A 15,449-nucleotide genomic window follows, 5' to 3' on the forward strand; every position below is an offset into this window, starting at 1 on the left:
ATCACCTGCTCCGACTAAGGTCAAGATTTTCATCCGGTTCCACCCCTCCCCCCCCCCCCAGTGTGCAAATAAAAATCCCCCAATAAAGAACCGATCCGGCGTTCGCGATCGCTTTTCAAATTGAAACATTCGTCAGATCTACGCGCGAATATTCCCCGAAAATGGATGATTTTTCCCGCAAAGAGAAATGAGAAAAATCGAGAAACGGACAAAGACAGAGGGAGGGTAACGATAGAAACGGAAGGATGGTTGTGACGTATTCTTGTAAAATGATCACGTCGTTAAAATGCATCTATCTAGTAGCGGGCAAAATGAAAAGGCGACGTTTGAAATACTCAGCCGCCGCGGGTTCGACGAGTTGCCTATAAGGATATATTGCTCTCGCCCAACACGGTCGAGCCAGAAATTTTTCACCAAGTAACATCTGCCGGCATTTGTATCCTTCGACGATACTACGGCCTTAGTCTCCGCGGCACAGACAAACCTTTGTAGGTCGGAAATAACACCGGGAAGGCCTCCGGTAAGAACACCGACAGGAAAAGGCTAAGCGATATCTCCTTTCAAGGATCACGAGAAAGGTTCCAGAAAGAGAGAATCAGCGAGGAAAAGTGGAATTCCGAAAGGAAGAAATTCCAACGGTTTCGTGAGAAGACGCATCTCTTCTACCATCCACGTTTTCGATCTTTAACCCACTTGCAAATTGTCTTTCTCTATTCTTCACCCCCACTTCTTCACTAAACAGTAGACGCCAATGACAATCCATAATGACGAATAAGAGAAACAACGAACAAGCATATGATTACTAAATCAAGACTGAACAGTAAAACGTTTCGTAAATTCACAAAATGAAACACAGACGATTTACGACTATTCCCACACCTCTGTATTTACTTCATCGATCCTTTCTCTTTATCGAAATTTCTTTTCATTTTTTTAACTTATTTAAAAGTAAAACATCATTTAGAACTCACCAAAGACATTAGGCCATAACCCTTAAAACATCCGCCACGCCGATACCCCGAATTCTCAAAGCATGTACTGGATAATAAATGCACATTCTGTTGGCAGTTCAGCCACGGGCACTTTTTTACTTCTGATACCGATGATTAAGACTCTCTTATTAACAAGTTACTTATTCGTTTTCATATGAAAACAATGAAAATAATTCAAACCATCTCGAGCCATGAAACCACGTACTGAATCACGATCATTCGATATATCGATTGCGAGCCGCCGCACCGTATCGATTGCGAGTTCGCGCACCGTATGGATTGCGACTACGCGCATCGTTCGTCGCGCCATCTGTTTACATCGATCGATCACTCGAGCGGGAGCTTCGTTCAAATTTAAACACCCACGAGCAGATCTTTTATATAAAAACGTACGACAGAAGTCTGAAGAATGAAGAAAATGTATCAAAATTGTTTTTGATACCTCGCAAGTGTACGATCTCGGAATATTGGTGGCCATGAAGAATTTTCTAGGGTAAATAATTAGTGCATATTGAGCAGATAAAGAAATGGAAAGGAACGGATGTTTCACAGGGCACGCAGTCGCTTTATTTTGTCTCGCAATTTGGAAAATGGATAACATCGATGACGACTTTTGCGGACGGTACTGTATAGACTGTACACAGACTAACGTAGCCAGCCTTTCAGAAATCAATGCACCGCAATAACCGAACGATGCACTCGATGTACATCGTCGCATTGAGCCCTGGCATCAAAAGCTATTAGATACAATGAAAATAGATTTCAAAGGCCAGTAACCGCGTTCAGAAGACAGACTGGGATGGAGGGAAATGAGAGGAGGGAAGCGGAAAAAGAAAAAGGTTCGTACGCGAAGAAAGCTATCGGCTGGATGAACCGGAAGAGTGTGTAATGTCCCGTGACATTTTGTTTCACGTGCGTCAACACCATTAAATTCCATGGAGATCATGTGCGTTCTATAAAATCTCTTTATGTCCTGCTAACGCTCTCCCCGGAAGAGAACCGTTCAACGTCATTTCATGCGGAACGAAGAGAACAACAGTCGCGTCGAAAGTAAAAGTGTTTAGAAAAATTGTTAACTTTTGACTGACGCTGGATTATCCAATAAACGGATACACCATATTCGATATTCAAGAATTTTCCCACTACGCACGCAAGTTTGTATTATGTTAAGTGGATGACAAAAAAAATCGAAGATGCAAAAAGGAAGAAGAATAAAAAATGAGGGCTTATTGTTATTTTCGATGATTAATTCGTCGAGTTTGAAAGTGGGACACTGTACCTAACCCCTGTTTCCCTTTTCAACACATATAAATCAGGAACGATTACATGCGTAAACATACTGCATCTCACCCTTCGCCGCAGCTGCGCTTTCCACAAAATGCCCCTTACGATATGTTTACACGCGAATCTGTACGCGTGAAAAATCATCGAATAAAGGCGCAACGCGTAGGGTGCCACCACCTAAAAGGATATTAATCTCGCGTGTAATCTGTTTATGAAAAACAAATCAGGTATTTTTGCTACGTACCCGGTTGAAACAAATTCTTTTACGTTTCAGAATAAAATAATAACGCAACCGTTTTTCTCTGTACACTTCATGCAAACCGTCTACACAGACAATGGCAGATAGCTGAACGAGTTTAATTTATGCATTCTGTTCGCACATGTAGCCGTTCAATGTTGCCACCGATGAGATCGCGAGGGGCGATCATATTTATATGTAAATGCAGACACGTGCACATCGAAAAAAATTGGAATTGATAGAAAGACGAGGTCACACCTGGAAAACTGACACTGTGATTACACACAGTGTCGATAAGTGTACACGTAAACCGATGACATTATTAATATCATTATAAATATTTACCACCAGTATCGTCTTTTAGGGTTTTGAATTCTCGAGTTTCTTTTCTTTTTTCATCGATTTACACACTACAAACTGTTGGCTCGGAAAAAGGGTGGACTTACAGGAGCAAGATGCATTGTAACAGAGGCAACAGCTACAACCGATCCGTAGTTGTCTCGATTTTTTCGCCGACAATGGAATTTCCTGGTTGACTGACGGCTTGGTCGCCGTCGATTCACACATCGGAGCGATCACCCGTGAATTCCCCTGTTCCTTTACATGCCGCAATAACAACACGACCCAGGGATGCCAGAGGCATATACCCTACACATACTCGCGTGATGCATACAACCGAAAGAACGAATAAAGGATAAAAGTAATACGTTTCGAAATATCAGGTCTTTGATTCAAGGCCTGTCCGCTCATGATCTTTTTTCCACCATGCTTGTCTTTCGTTCATTCATCTCTCGTGAATCCTTCCGCGATATCTGTTGATATTTCTTTCTAACCAATTGTCCACAGCCTCCAGCAACGGTCTGATTTCAAGTGTTTGCTCAAAGAACGCTTGTCTGCTATCGGCTCGGCTCCTTTTTCCTGTCTCGCCAGCTTTTTTTCTGTCTCTGTATAATTTTTCTTGGCGTAATCTCGACAATAGCGGATCTGCAACGAAAGTAATAAAATCATGCGCAAACGTGCAGATCAAAAGACAAATGTACGTATTGTTACATGTTCATTTATCAAATTTTATAAGACAAAGTGAAAGAGGAATGCTGTGCTTTTACGTTCTTAATAACTCTTTCTGCAGACTGCATTCAGTATATACGATGTTATTAATTAAGGAAGCTCGTAATTAAGTGCCCCATTATCGAAAACCAGAGTTGCGCTGTTAGTAGTTGGAGATTAATTATTATTAAAGCTCCGTGGTCCCTGGAGTATTCTCTGGATGCTGAAACTAATGATAGTGAATCTGTTTAATACTCAAAATATATAAAAATACTTCTTCGAAAACACAACTTTGTCACAGTAAGAGTACTGTGATGTTACTATGGGAAACTGCATTCTCGCATAAATTAAAACTGTCAGATTTCAGCATATGTTTAACATATTGGGTATTTACAGACAAATTGGCTGTTGTAAGACAATTATAATTACTGAAAGCCATATATATACATAAAATGATATATAGTAAAATGTAAAATGATATTAAATATTATTAAATGATATTAAAATTACAGCAGTAAAATTACACAATATGTAGTAAATATATAATGTCACGCGACGCAAATGATACCACAATGCTCTTACTGTGACCAAGTTGTGTTGTCGGAATGTATATTTCAATAGTTTTATTGCAATTTTGTGTATATTCTCCTAGTTTTATAGTAATTTTTTGTATATTTCCGGCTTTAGAGGTAAGAGGGAGAAAGATATATATGAAAGCTATAAGAAAGAGTGAGACAGATGTTAACGACCTTACTCTGGAACCCCTATCGCCATCTCTGTGAAAAGTGCTCAAACTAGTCGCACAGCGTTATCGACAGCGAAGTAAACTACTGAAAAACTAACTCCATCTCTCGGAGAAGCGCTGAAACTAGTCGAAAATTAGTTTTAGTACTTTCCGTAGAGATGGCGTTAGTAGTTCTTCAGTAGTTTACTTCGCTGTCGATAATTGTGTGCGACCAGTTTGAGCACTTTTCACAGAGATGGCGATAGGGGTTCCAGAGTAAGGTCGTTAACATCTGTCTCACTCTTTCTTATAGCTTTCATATATATCTTTCTCCCTCTTACCTCTAAAGCCGGAAATATACAAAAAATTACAATAAAACTAGTAAAATATACACAAAATTACAATAAAAGTAATGTAATATACCATAAATTACAATAAACCTTATGTTTTATACGATACAAATAGTTATAATATAATGATTCTTCTGTCTATCGATGCAATTAAATCAATTTAATTAAAACTAACGTATAAATTTTAAAATAAATATTTGGTAAATTATGAATATAATCGTAAACTTTCTGAGGTAGGAAAATTAAAAAAATACTTAAATAAGGTTATTACAAATTAAATTGCCCGCAAATTATCTTCACTATATCATTTTCATTAGTGAGATTACCAAACACAGTAGACGGTTATAAGCGCTGCAAGTGCTCACGTACAACAAAGATGGCAAAGACTGCTGCAACAAAACAGGCGCTGACTTATTTATTAGGTGTATGCGTACCATCCCCTAAACAAAATGCTGCTAGAATACGTATTCGTAAATTAGATTTCGATGAATACATTTCAATGGTACGTAAATTTAATCTATTTTCCATGATTAAGTTGAGGTTATGTACTCATTTATCACATTACAGTATTTCAGAAAATTTGAATTTGTTTATGCCTCCGATCCGGAGAAGCGTTGTAAAACAGGTGATACGGTGTTGATACAAAATTTACCAGAAAAGTTAACACGTGTCATCACTCATAAGGCATGTATACTATGAAAATATACAGTTTATATTTTGCTGATATTTTTACTAAAGTTTTTACTCTTTTATGCATTTATAGGTTGTTGATGTTATTTACCCACTGGGTGATATTACAGACCCTATAACTGGTAAAAAAGTTGTTGCAGGAAAATACAGGTATATATTCTTAATGCTTTGTAAATATTCGACTTTTCCCTTTCATTAATTTGTTTTATATTACAATTTTATACTTTATCTTCAATCAGAGAGTATCTGGAAGAGGATGCAGAACTTTTTGGTACATTAGAATCTACATTCAGATATAATGAAAGACCAAAGCGAGGGAGCATGGAGAACATACGAGATTTTACAAGCAAAAGAACTCATGTTAGGTATAACGATGATCCAAATGTTAATGACCCATACACTGTAGACCCAGCATAACTTATAAATATAAAAATTTGAAAATTAATAAATAATGTTATATTTAGAGAAATAGTAGTATACTATGATTTGTTAAATTTATGATCCATCATGTTTCAATTTAAAGCATGGTTTTCAGGAAATAAATTCTTAAATATAAATGAAGCACTTTATATATTTAATATTTACACGTATTAATGTACAATCAGCACCTTGTTTAAAAGTAATAAAATGACTATTTCTATAATTATAATTTATTTAAAACGTGAGCTTGATCTCATGTACGTTTTTCGTGTATTACATTAAGTTTGATAATTAAATACAAAACGATAATTTGTATTTTTCTTCATTAAACTTATATGTTATCTTAAACTTTTTATATAAAATTGCATTAAACTACTCCAATTACAGATTTCTACAAACGCGTTGTATTAAATATTTTCAACAATTATTAAAATTAATCAGTTCGAAATTTACAAATAATTTGAGAATTTGATTAACTCATAAAAACAGCATGCAATTTTTTAGTAAATCATTCAGAAAGAAATTCTCTTTCAAGTGCAGCTCCCATTTCATTCCATTCGCGATCATCCTCATTGTCCATTATTTCAAGATCTTCAATTGAATCTTGTGAATTATCACCTAAGTCTAAATCATCGGGCAAATCTTCCCCTCTTCTAAAACGTGTTACGGGATCATCATCATCATCGTCCAAAGTATCATCCCTTCCACTTGATGAACTATTATCTTCAGAACTTCCATTAAAAACTTTCTGTTTTTTTCTTATTGGTTCATTTATGTTACACCCTATTAAAAATTCAAGTAATAATCGGACAGAATTTACTGCTTCAAATGAACTTAAGCCAAATAAAGAATAATTAGAAAAAGATGTTTTTTCATATTTTTTTACGATTTAAAATACACTAATTGAATATAGGAAAGAAACAGTATTTTATGCATATCGGTTTATTTACCTATAAGATCTCAGTACGTTTTTATTAGTAATTTCTTGATCTTCGTTAAATTAAGTATCGCCTGAATATATTTGCATTAGTATGTTAATGATGTAAACAAAGATATATATTATACGTACGATCGTGATTTGTAGAATCATCGGAATCAGAATCTCTGTGACGAATTTTCCTATTACATTCATCTGTATCGTCTACATCCTCGACATCAAAAACTGGTGGTTCTAATTCTTGATCATCCATATCTTCCTCAACTTCTTTATCCATAATTTCTATTTCTTCTGGTGTAAGTGACATTAGTGGATTTATACTATGAGCAAAACTATCTTCTGTGTTTTTTTCTGGCTCTTCTATACGTTCTGGACTACTACAATGTGGAGGTGGTATTCTAGAGGCACGCGGCTGAAAGTAAACATTTACTTCATACAGAACAAATGACTACAATTAATATTTTATTATTCACTATTATTGTCCATAGCGTAGATCATTTTTTTTATATTGTACCTATACCTTAGCAGTGAGCGGAAACAAACGCTCATCAACGTGTTCCCAACGCTCTGCACAAGTCCAAAGCCAGTCTGGATTTACAATTTTTATATTTGGATTCTTTTTTGCCGCATTAGCCTTAGCTGTACCAGGTCTGATAGCAACTAAATGCGTAGTTTTATCTGACAAATCCTAAAACACAATATCTTAGAAATAAGTGTCTGAAAAATAAATAACATAGTAAAAAAAACTAATATATCACTTGTGCCACTTCTGCTCCAAATGCTCTAGCAACTTTATAAGCTCGACTTTGATGGAGTTTTTGGTGAGTAGGGATTAATCCACTAAAAGTTAAGCACACTCCTTTTAATACTTGTGACCGTACTCGCGGAATAATATCTCTCAATGGTTTACGTTCTAATCCTTTATCTATGGTAGCATAAAATTCTGCATGTATTCTCCGAAGAATATCTTCTAAATATAATAAGTAGTCATCATCATCCTCATCTATAACATTATTTTCATCAGCATTTTTATCTCCACTTTTAGTATCTTGTACTAATTCAGTTGGTGATAAACTTTCTTTCGCTTCCTCTAATGTTATACTGTCACTGTTTTCATTATTAGAATCAGGATTCAAATCAAAATTATTAGTAATATCATTCTTAGTGTTCTGATCATTTTTTTCTGTAGAGTCACATTCATTTTCTTTATTTTCAGTTGTTTCCTGTATCTCTTTTTTAGAATTATCATTAGTTTCATTTTCTTCGTTTAGTAATTCGGGTGCACCATTTTTGTCTGACCCATTTGGATTATCATTGCTACAAAACTCGTTTGTATTTTGTAATTCAGGTAAAACTAACACATCATTCTTTCCTAATCCAGGTGGCGCATGTATATCGCCTGTGTGACGAAAAAAGTGATAAGGTTTAACTTGAACCAAATTTCCACATCCTTGCCACACATCCTCTCTATCATCTATAATGCACACCAGATCATCTCCACAAGGAAAAAGAGCCCTACATCAAGAAACTTTATAAGATATCTGGTTTATAATATGAATTAAATTTATTTAAAGTAAAATCTTTTTGTAGTCATACTTAAGGTTAGCTGTTTTTGATGCAGGATCGAAACATTCATCTCTAGAAAGTATTCTGTGAGAAAATAGAGTTCCATCTTTATCTAATAATGATGCTACAGTGTGCGCGTAGTTTCTTGCTCCAAATGTACATATATGCAATTCATATAAACGACTCATTTCCAAAAGAAAGTGCTTAGTATTAGGCCTTAAACGGGTATGATACCATGGAGAATTTGGTCCGTAAAGTTGGTAATGATAAACATCCTAAAAAGCATATATTTCATTTATAATTAATGTCTTGGTTAATACCAGATGTATACGTGTACCTTCATATTTGGAAGAACATTATCATTTGTTGTGTGAACAATTGTTTGATCAAGATCCACGAGTAATGCTAACTTGCGATCACTTAAAAGTCGTTGCTCATCTTCCTTTCCAATTTTTTCAGCCAATTCTGGGCATACTTTCAATTCTGGCACACTATGTACCATCGGTACGCTAGCCTGTGATACTTTTGTACTTTCATCTTCTTTCCCAATTCCCTCAACTCTTAAATCTACACCGCATTCAGCGCACAAATCTTTCATCACTGTCGGATGTTTACATCCCTCTAATGTCATTATCACTTGTCTGTAACATTGCATACACTTATGCAAGCTTGAAAATAAAAATATCTAGAAATAATGTTCTTAAGGAGAAAACAATCGTTCTCTTAATCAATACTTTTGTACTAGAAAATTATTTATATAATATACTGTTCATTCAATGAATGATGTAAATGTAAGGTTAAGAAGATTGTATACCCAGGTTGTACAATATCTCCTTCTTTCGCTAAAAGTTTTGTAACACGACCAAATCGTGTGACCCGGTATTTTTTCTCGGGGCCTTTGCCATCCTCTGTTCCAGAAGAGACATTCTGATACAAAAACAGCACTCTGCCCGCTGAAACCATCGTATCCATTCGAACTCTCCATTTTAATATTTTTCCTGCCGGTCCACCGAATGGAAATGTGATTTCTATTGTCCCCATAACTTTTTAATAACGAACATTCAGAAGTTAAATTCTTATCTACTGTTAAACAAAATAAAATAGTAAATGTTTGTTAAACTCAATGTTTTTGCGCGGGAGATGACATAAACACACACTGATGTTCAATTTCTCACCGTGATTAAACACATACGCGCAACACACGCATAAAAGTTTGATTTCATTTCTTTCGCTTTAATTAATCGCGTGGCGGCAACTTCTACACGAAGTACCGTATAATCTCTACGTAATAGAAAGATGTTCCGACGTTCCTTGATTATTTGTGATGTCCCGTTAATAATACTCTTAAAAACCGTGAGAGGCGTAACTGTAGAAAAGCCACATGGAATGATATAGTTATGTACTAAAAATTAGCAATATAAATAGTATAGGATACCATTGAAAACAAAGTAAATCTTTATTTTATATTAAAAATTAGAGAAATTCAAATGATTCAAATAAAATCATAATACACGTACGTTCGTGTAGTTCGTGACAAAGGATCACGTATCATAGATGGAAATACAGTTTCTGGAAGCATCTGTTATGAGAGAATTGATAGGATATAATATGATCAAAGTTTAATAATCTACGTAACCTTTATAACTATGATACTAACAATGACAACAATTACAGCTATTTACTAATTGTGACAACAATATGTCTAATTACTGTCACTAACAATAACTGTCTAATTTATTATGCGTATAATAATTTCTATTATAGTTGACATCAGAGCTATACGTTTATTATAAATCGTAAGCAACACACTACATATTCTTTTTATCACAATATCAGAATTTAATATAAAATTTTCTTAATATATATAATACAGTTTTACTTTTATTTTAATGTTTTACTCTTCAACTGCAATATAATCTGTATAATGTGTGTACAGTTGGAATAAAACACATTTCAATGGAAATGCCTCTATGCATGTCACACGATATAACATCAAATTTAATACTTGTAAAATAATTCGGATAATTTTCAATAATTTACTAACTTTATGTTAGGTACTTATGTTAGGTATATATATATATTTTTTTTTAATTTGATGCCATTTCTTTAATATCGCAGGTCATATAAATTATTATTATTATTATTAAAATTCAAATACTATTATCAATTAACCTGTTCAATATGTTAGTTATAAACATAAAAAATAAGATTCTCATTCTCAGTTGTAATTCACTCCCTTAAGAAGTTCGTTTATATGGATAAAATAAAATAAAATAAAATTTTAAGAATTCTCATCTGCAATATCCATCTATAAATAAAAATGAATAAACTTAAGTTTTTATTTACCACATGTTTAAAAAATGTTGTTAAACTTACTTGACTTTCTGATTTTTCCTTTCTTTTTTTAGTTTTACTATTAAGTATATAATGTACAAAATCTGTATATCCGTCGGGTTGTTCATCGAGCGGCGGAGATATGTAAATACCAAGTACTTCAGGCAACATGAAAGGTTTTAACCATGTTACAAGTGGTGTACGACCTTTAGTGTATTGTCCGTTCCTATGATAAAATAGTAAACCATCTAATGGATATAAGTCAGTAAGATTTGCTAGTGCTAAACTTATATCAGTATCACAACTGATATTTGGTAAAGGTAACATAGGATAACTATTTTTGTATGTATTCCTTTCCTGTAATTCTACAATTTCTTGCAATTTTGATTTCAACCAGAAAAATCTAAACTCAGTCTGAAATAAATAATTTTCTTTAATTTTCAATAAAAATTCCAGTATATGGTACAGATAATAATGTAGCATTTCAGTGTAAAAATTCTTACGTCACAGTTCATCAAAGATTGATTAGACCATGCAATTACATCTAAAATATAGTATGTCTTCTGTTGTTTCATCCACAAACAATCAATAATTGTACAATTACTTTTATATTCAGATGGATTTCCACCGGGTAATGCTGAATGGAATTTACCAAGCCATTTTCCCCGTTTGTTATATGCTTGAGTTGCACCCTACAAGAAAATATTATAGATAAATGAGAAAAACTTTTTCCTTTATTCGAAAATATTTTTTCCTAAACATACTTTACATGCAACTACTAAAGTTCTTTTTCCTTGAGGACAAGGAACTATAATCCATTTTTCTAAAAGATCTTGAGGTACTTCCAGCATCCATTCAGACATCATTAATTGATTTGCATATTGTTTACATCGTTTAGATGAATAGTATTTCTTCTCATTGGTTTCGTCTGGTTCCAATTCTTCCTCACATTCAACTTCTTCAGAATTAAATGCTTCTTCTAATATCCCTCTCCCAACATTAAATGTTATGTCTCTACATCTGTCAATATATGTTATTATCAACGTAACAATTTCTATTTAAATGTAATAAATGAATGTACGCATGACAAACATACTTCTTTTGAAATTGCAGCAATCGCCTACGACGTATTTCTTGAGAAGTATCAATGTTATCTACATCCAAGTTGTAATTGTCTTTTTTAACAGGCTTTTTATAAAATATTGCACGTGGATTATTTTTCTTTTCATGTATACATATTAGATTATCTTTCGTTTCAGTTGTCATAGTTGTGTTAATAGTTCTTATATGGAACTAGTGATACCGATACAATGTATAGAATATAGAAGGAAAAACAAATATATTTATCATTTCATTAAATTATGCCACACGATGCAAATAATAATATTTTTATATTTAAGTTTTATATCCGTAGTTAGATTATATGAGAAAGAATACTACTAAGAAATCTTGTTTATTCTAAAATTGATATACAAACCTCTTTACAAATATGTAAAGTATTTGTATTCAGTGAAATGTGATCTCACACATTTCGCTTTTTATAATGACTGATGTATACTAATATAGGAAACAGTTTTACACACATAATCAGATTTTCATTCACGCATATGTCATTTTAATAACTTCTCTTAAATGTTTTTATTTTTTGTAATGTAACTGAATAAAAAAATTCTTGATGCTTCTAAATGGTACAACATGGACGATTGGTAACAATGGTTCAAATAAACATAGTGAATAATGTCTACCAACATATTTTATCTCAAAGCTAAATTACAGTATACGTAATTTCACAATAAAACTAACCAAGGGGGAAAGTAACTCTATAACGAAGTATAGCCTTGTATTTGTACTACTTTTGTCCTGCCAAAAGGAATGTCAAACATTTCTATAAGATTTTTTAAACATCAGTGTTGAAAACGAATTAATAGGTGACATTAATAAACTGTGCTAAAATGGTAGAACATTTTTCCTAGCCTCAAAATTATTTTCATAGTATTGTTACATGTGATAGAACGTATATAGATATTTTTAGGATTGAATCGATACGTTTTTAATTAAAAATAACAATGGATGATCAGCAATTAAATAACTTAATTAAATGGTTAGATACATTCGATCTTCAAGTTCCTCATTCGACAGTAGAGGATATAAGTGACGGTGTTGCTTTGGCAGATGTCTTAGCTCAGATCGCTCCTGAATGGTTTACTGCTGCTTGGAGAGCAAAAATAAAAACCGATGTCAGTTCTAACTGGCGATTGAAAGTTAGCAATCTTAAAAAGATAATCGAGGCTATAATGGAGTATTACATTGAATGCTTGAATCAACAATTATCAGGCTATGTTAAACCTGATGCAACTAGAATCGGCGAACACTGTGACAATCATGAACTACGCCGTTTATTACAGTTAATCCTTGGATGTGCTGTTAATTGCAATCAGAAACAGCAATACATTACAAGAATCATGGGAATGGAGGAAACAGTGCAACAAGCAATTATGCAAAGTATTCAGGAGTTAGAGAGCAATATGCATGGACCAAGATTAAGTTTAGGCACCAGCCTTAATTTTGAGTCTTTGGATGTAGCTGATGGAACTCAGCAGAGATTATTGGCTGAACTTCAAGTAGCTGTTGACATGAAAGAACAGCTGGCTCAGAAATGTCATGAACTTGATCAACAACTTTCGCTTTTACAAGAGGAAAAAGCAGCATTGGTAACAGAAAATAAGAAGCTTCAAGAAAGATTGGATGAATTTGAGAATCCTGAAGAAACTGGTTCTATTTTAAAGTATTCTGGCCTTAGAAAGCAAGTGGAAGCATTGAAAGATGAATTGTTTAAAGTAGAAACATCTAGGGATGATTATAGATTAAAAGTAGAATTATTAGAAAAAGAAGTATTAGAATTACAATCCAGACAAGAAGATTTACAAAAAGCAGCGGATGAGGCTAATCATCTTAAGGATGAAATTGATGCGTTAAAAGAAACTGCTGATAAAGTGACAAAATATGAACAGACAATAGAGTCGTATAAAAAGAAAATGGAAGACCTGAGTGACTTAAGAAGGCAAGTTAAAATATTAGAAGATAAGAATTTAGAATACCTACAGTCTAAAATAGATTATGAAGAGGAATCAAAACGAACTGCAATGCTGCGTAATCATTTAGAAGTATGCAAACAACAACTTGCTGAGGCTCATCATAAATTAGATGAACAAACAAATAAATGTGATAAACTTGAATTTGAAGGGAAGAAAATGGAAGCAAAAGTAAGTACTTTACAAAGGGAAAGAGATAGATTAATTGTAGAAAGAGATGCCTTGAAGGAAACAAATGAGGAATTGAAATGTACACAGTTGCAAGCAGCTGAAAATATTGCAAAACCCTCTACTGATAGTACTGTTGCAAACACAGAAATGATTCCTCTTGAAATTAAAGAAAAATTATTGTGTTTACAACATGAAAATAAAATGTTAAAACTCAATAAGAAGGGTAATGAAGATAAATTACCGAGAGTTCAAGCATTATTGGAAGATTCAGAGGAAAGATTGAATATACTCAGAGGTAAAAATCGTAAAGCTAATCAAAAAATAATTGAATTAGAAAACAGGTTGGAAGAAGCATTAGGTAGTCAATCGAATGGAGACAATAAAACTGATAATATCAATTTAGGACAAAAAATTACACAATTACAAGATGAATTAAGAAAAGTACAAGCAGAAAAAGAACGTTTGATTTTACAAGTTGAAGAACGAGAAAATGCATTGCAAACACAAAAGCAAAAAGCATTTACTCTACAAGATAAATTAACTCGCCGAGAATATGAAAATGCTGCACTCGAACAACGTTATGCAAAATATGTAGAGAAAGCAAAAAATGTTATAAGAAGTTTAGATCCTAAACAAAATAATTCGTCTCCTAATGAAGTAGCTGTCTTAAGGAATCAAATTTTAGAGCAACGTAAAATTATGGAAGACATGGAACGGTCTTTAAAGGAGTCCAAATTAATTAAAGAAATGGAAGAAAAATTAATGATATCTGCATTCTATCGTTTAGGTTTGAATTGTCATAGAGAAGCGATAGATCAACGGCTTGCAGCTTTAAGTTCAGGTCAGGGACAGTCTTTTTTAGCACGACAAAGACAACCATCTGCTAGACGTCATCCACCTTATAATTCTAAATAACAACTGACAAAATTTTATTTTTGTCCAATGACCTTATTTTAATCAGATTTTAAACAAATGATATTTATGTAAACAAAAATAAGTTAACATTGTATTAAGTTCAACATTACATTATTTGTTAGCTTTTAAAATCAGTCTTTATTTATTTAAAAGTTTCAAAATATAAGTATCTTTTAATTACTATTTCTATAATACAAATGTATCACGTATTTATAAATATCCAACTTATTGTATATGCTATACATTATTTATTTTCATGCTTTTAAAGTAATTATGAGTGCTTACACAGTATATAAGCATCTAAATGCAATAATATGTACCTTTGTATGTTTCCATTTCAGAAGAATTATAATAATATTCATGTGCCTGATCATATTTATGTGATATATGTTATGTTTGTTTAAAAAGTAAATATACATTTTATATTTTCGAAGATTTTGATTTTTAATATTTTAAAGTATAAAGATATATTCTTAAAATAAAAGACTATTAAATAGAATGTAAGAAAATAATGTATTTAAAGAGTGAAAAACTATTTAAGATAAGTCAAATATTATGTTTAATGTACTGCAGCAAATCTGATGTAAGAGATGTTTCAGGAAAATATCTTAATTAGAAATTTTATAAGTATATGTATATGTACGAAATATACTTATTTATATAATTAAATATATTTATAAGTATATTTC

General features: G+C 32.9%; 4 protein-coding genes across 7 annotated transcripts; 2 read left to right on the forward strand and 2 right to left on the reverse strand.

The window, feature by feature from the left end:
• Positions 1–4,967: 4,967 nt before the first annotated feature.
• On the forward strand, positions 4,968–5,790 carry Mrps17 (mitochondrial ribosomal protein S17). Its single transcript, XM_076894888.1, has 4 exons — positions 4,968–5,137; positions 5,203–5,319; positions 5,399–5,475; positions 5,565–5,790. The coding sequence occupies exons 1-4, from the start codon at positions 5,012–5,014 to the stop codon at positions 5,740–5,742; spliced, it is 498 nt and encodes a 165-aa protein (XP_076751003.1). The 5' UTR covers positions 4,968–5,011; the 3' UTR covers positions 5,743–5,790.
• Positions 5,791–5,882: 92 nt separating this feature from the next.
• On the reverse strand, positions 5,883–9,598 carry Fcp1 (RNA polymerase II subunit A C-terminal domain phosphatase Fcp1). Of its 3 annotated transcripts, none has more exons than XM_076894887.1 (8): positions 9,424–9,598; positions 9,063–9,328; positions 8,586–8,889; positions 8,279–8,523; positions 7,441–8,197; positions 7,203–7,370; positions 6,815–7,094; positions 5,883–6,528 (listed from the first exon to the last, which is right to left on the reverse strand). In XM_076894887.1, the coding sequence occupies exons 2-8, from the start codon at positions 9,287–9,289 to the stop codon at positions 6,254–6,256; spliced, it is 2,256 nt and encodes a 751-aa protein (XP_076751002.1). In that variant the 5' UTR covers positions 9,290–9,328; positions 9,424–9,598; the 3' UTR covers positions 5,883–6,253. The 3 variants fall into 3 exon arrangements, with proteins under 3 accessions (XP_076751002.1, XP_076751001.1, XP_076751000.1); XM_076894886.1 differs by having other exon boundaries at positions 9,063–9,331; XM_076894885.1 differs by having other exon boundaries at positions 9,063–9,598.
• Positions 9,599–10,211: 613 nt separating this feature from the next.
• On the reverse strand, positions 10,212–12,273 carry Snup (snurportin-1). 2 transcript variants are annotated; one of them, XM_076895012.1, is made up of 6 exons: positions 12,060–12,273; positions 11,679–11,875; positions 11,347–11,602; positions 11,086–11,274; positions 10,625–10,996; positions 10,212–10,556 (listed from the first exon to the last, which is right to left on the reverse strand). In XM_076895012.1, exons 2-6 carry the CDS (start codon positions 11,846–11,848, stop codon positions 10,530–10,532), a joined length of 1,014 nt encoding a protein of 337 aa, XP_076751127.1. In that variant the 5' UTR covers positions 11,849–11,875; positions 12,060–12,273; the 3' UTR covers positions 10,212–10,529. The 2 variants fall into 2 exon arrangements, with proteins under 2 accessions (XP_076751127.1, XP_076751126.1); XM_076895011.1 differs by lacking the exon at positions 12,060–12,273 and having other exon boundaries at positions 11,679–11,904.
• Positions 12,274–12,286: 13 nt separating this feature from the next.
• Positions 12,287–15,287, forward strand: Hook (hook microtubule tethering protein). Its single transcript, XM_076894979.1, has one exon. It carries the CDS (start codon positions 12,649–12,651, stop codon positions 14,758–14,760), a length of 2,112 nt encoding a protein of 703 aa, XP_076751094.1. The 5' UTR covers positions 12,287–12,648; the 3' UTR covers positions 14,761–15,287.
• Positions 15,288–15,449: the final 162 nt, after the last annotated feature.

Source organism: Xylocopa sonorina, chromosome 5 (genome assembly GCF_050948175.1).
Source record: "Xylocopa sonorina isolate GNS202 chromosome 5, iyXylSono1_principal, whole genome shotgun sequence".
Classification (NCBI taxonomy): Eukaryota; Metazoa; Arthropoda; class Insecta; order Hymenoptera; family Apidae; genus Xylocopa; species Xylocopa sonorina.

Bases quoted from the DNA above. Each gene is read 5' to 3' on its own strand.
- Fcp1 (XM_076894887.1), bottom strand. From the start codon at position 9,289: ATGGGGACAATAGAAATCACATTTCCATTCGGTGGACCGGCAGGAAAA. The intron at 8,890-9,062 runs GTATACAATCTT...GCAATGTTACAG, and splicing joins GGAGATATTGTACAACCTGG to ACAAGTGATAATGACATTAG. The intron at 8,524-8,585 runs GTACACGTATAC...TATGCTTTTTAG, and splicing joins ATGTTCTTCCAAATATGAAG to GATGTTTATCATTACCAACT.
- Snup (XM_076895012.1), bottom strand. From the start codon at position 11,848: ATGACAACTGAAACGAAAGATAATCTAATATGTATACATGAAAAGAAA. The intron at 11,275-11,346 runs GTATGTTTAGGA...ATTTTCTTGTAG, and splicing joins CTTTAGTAGTTGCATGTAAA to GGTGCAACTCAAGCATATAA. The intron at 10,557-10,624 runs GTAAGTTTAACA...TTTTATTTATAG, and splicing joins AGGAAAAATCAGAAAGTCAA to ATGGATATTGCAGATGAGAA.
- Hook (XM_076894979.1), top strand. From the start codon at position 12,649: ATGGATGATCAGCAATTAAATAACTTAATTAAATGGTTAGATACATTC.
- Mrps17 (XM_076894888.1), top strand. From the start codon at position 5,012: ATGGCAAAGACTGCTGCAACAAAACAGGCGCTGACTTATTTATTAGGT. The intron at 5,138-5,202 runs GTACGTAAATTT...ATCACATTACAG, and splicing joins TCGATGAATACATTTCAATG to TATTTCAGAAAATTTGAATT. The intron at 5,476-5,564 runs GTATATATTCTT...ATCTTCAATCAG, and splicing joins GTTGTTGCAGGAAAATACAG to AGAGTATCTGGAAGAGGATG.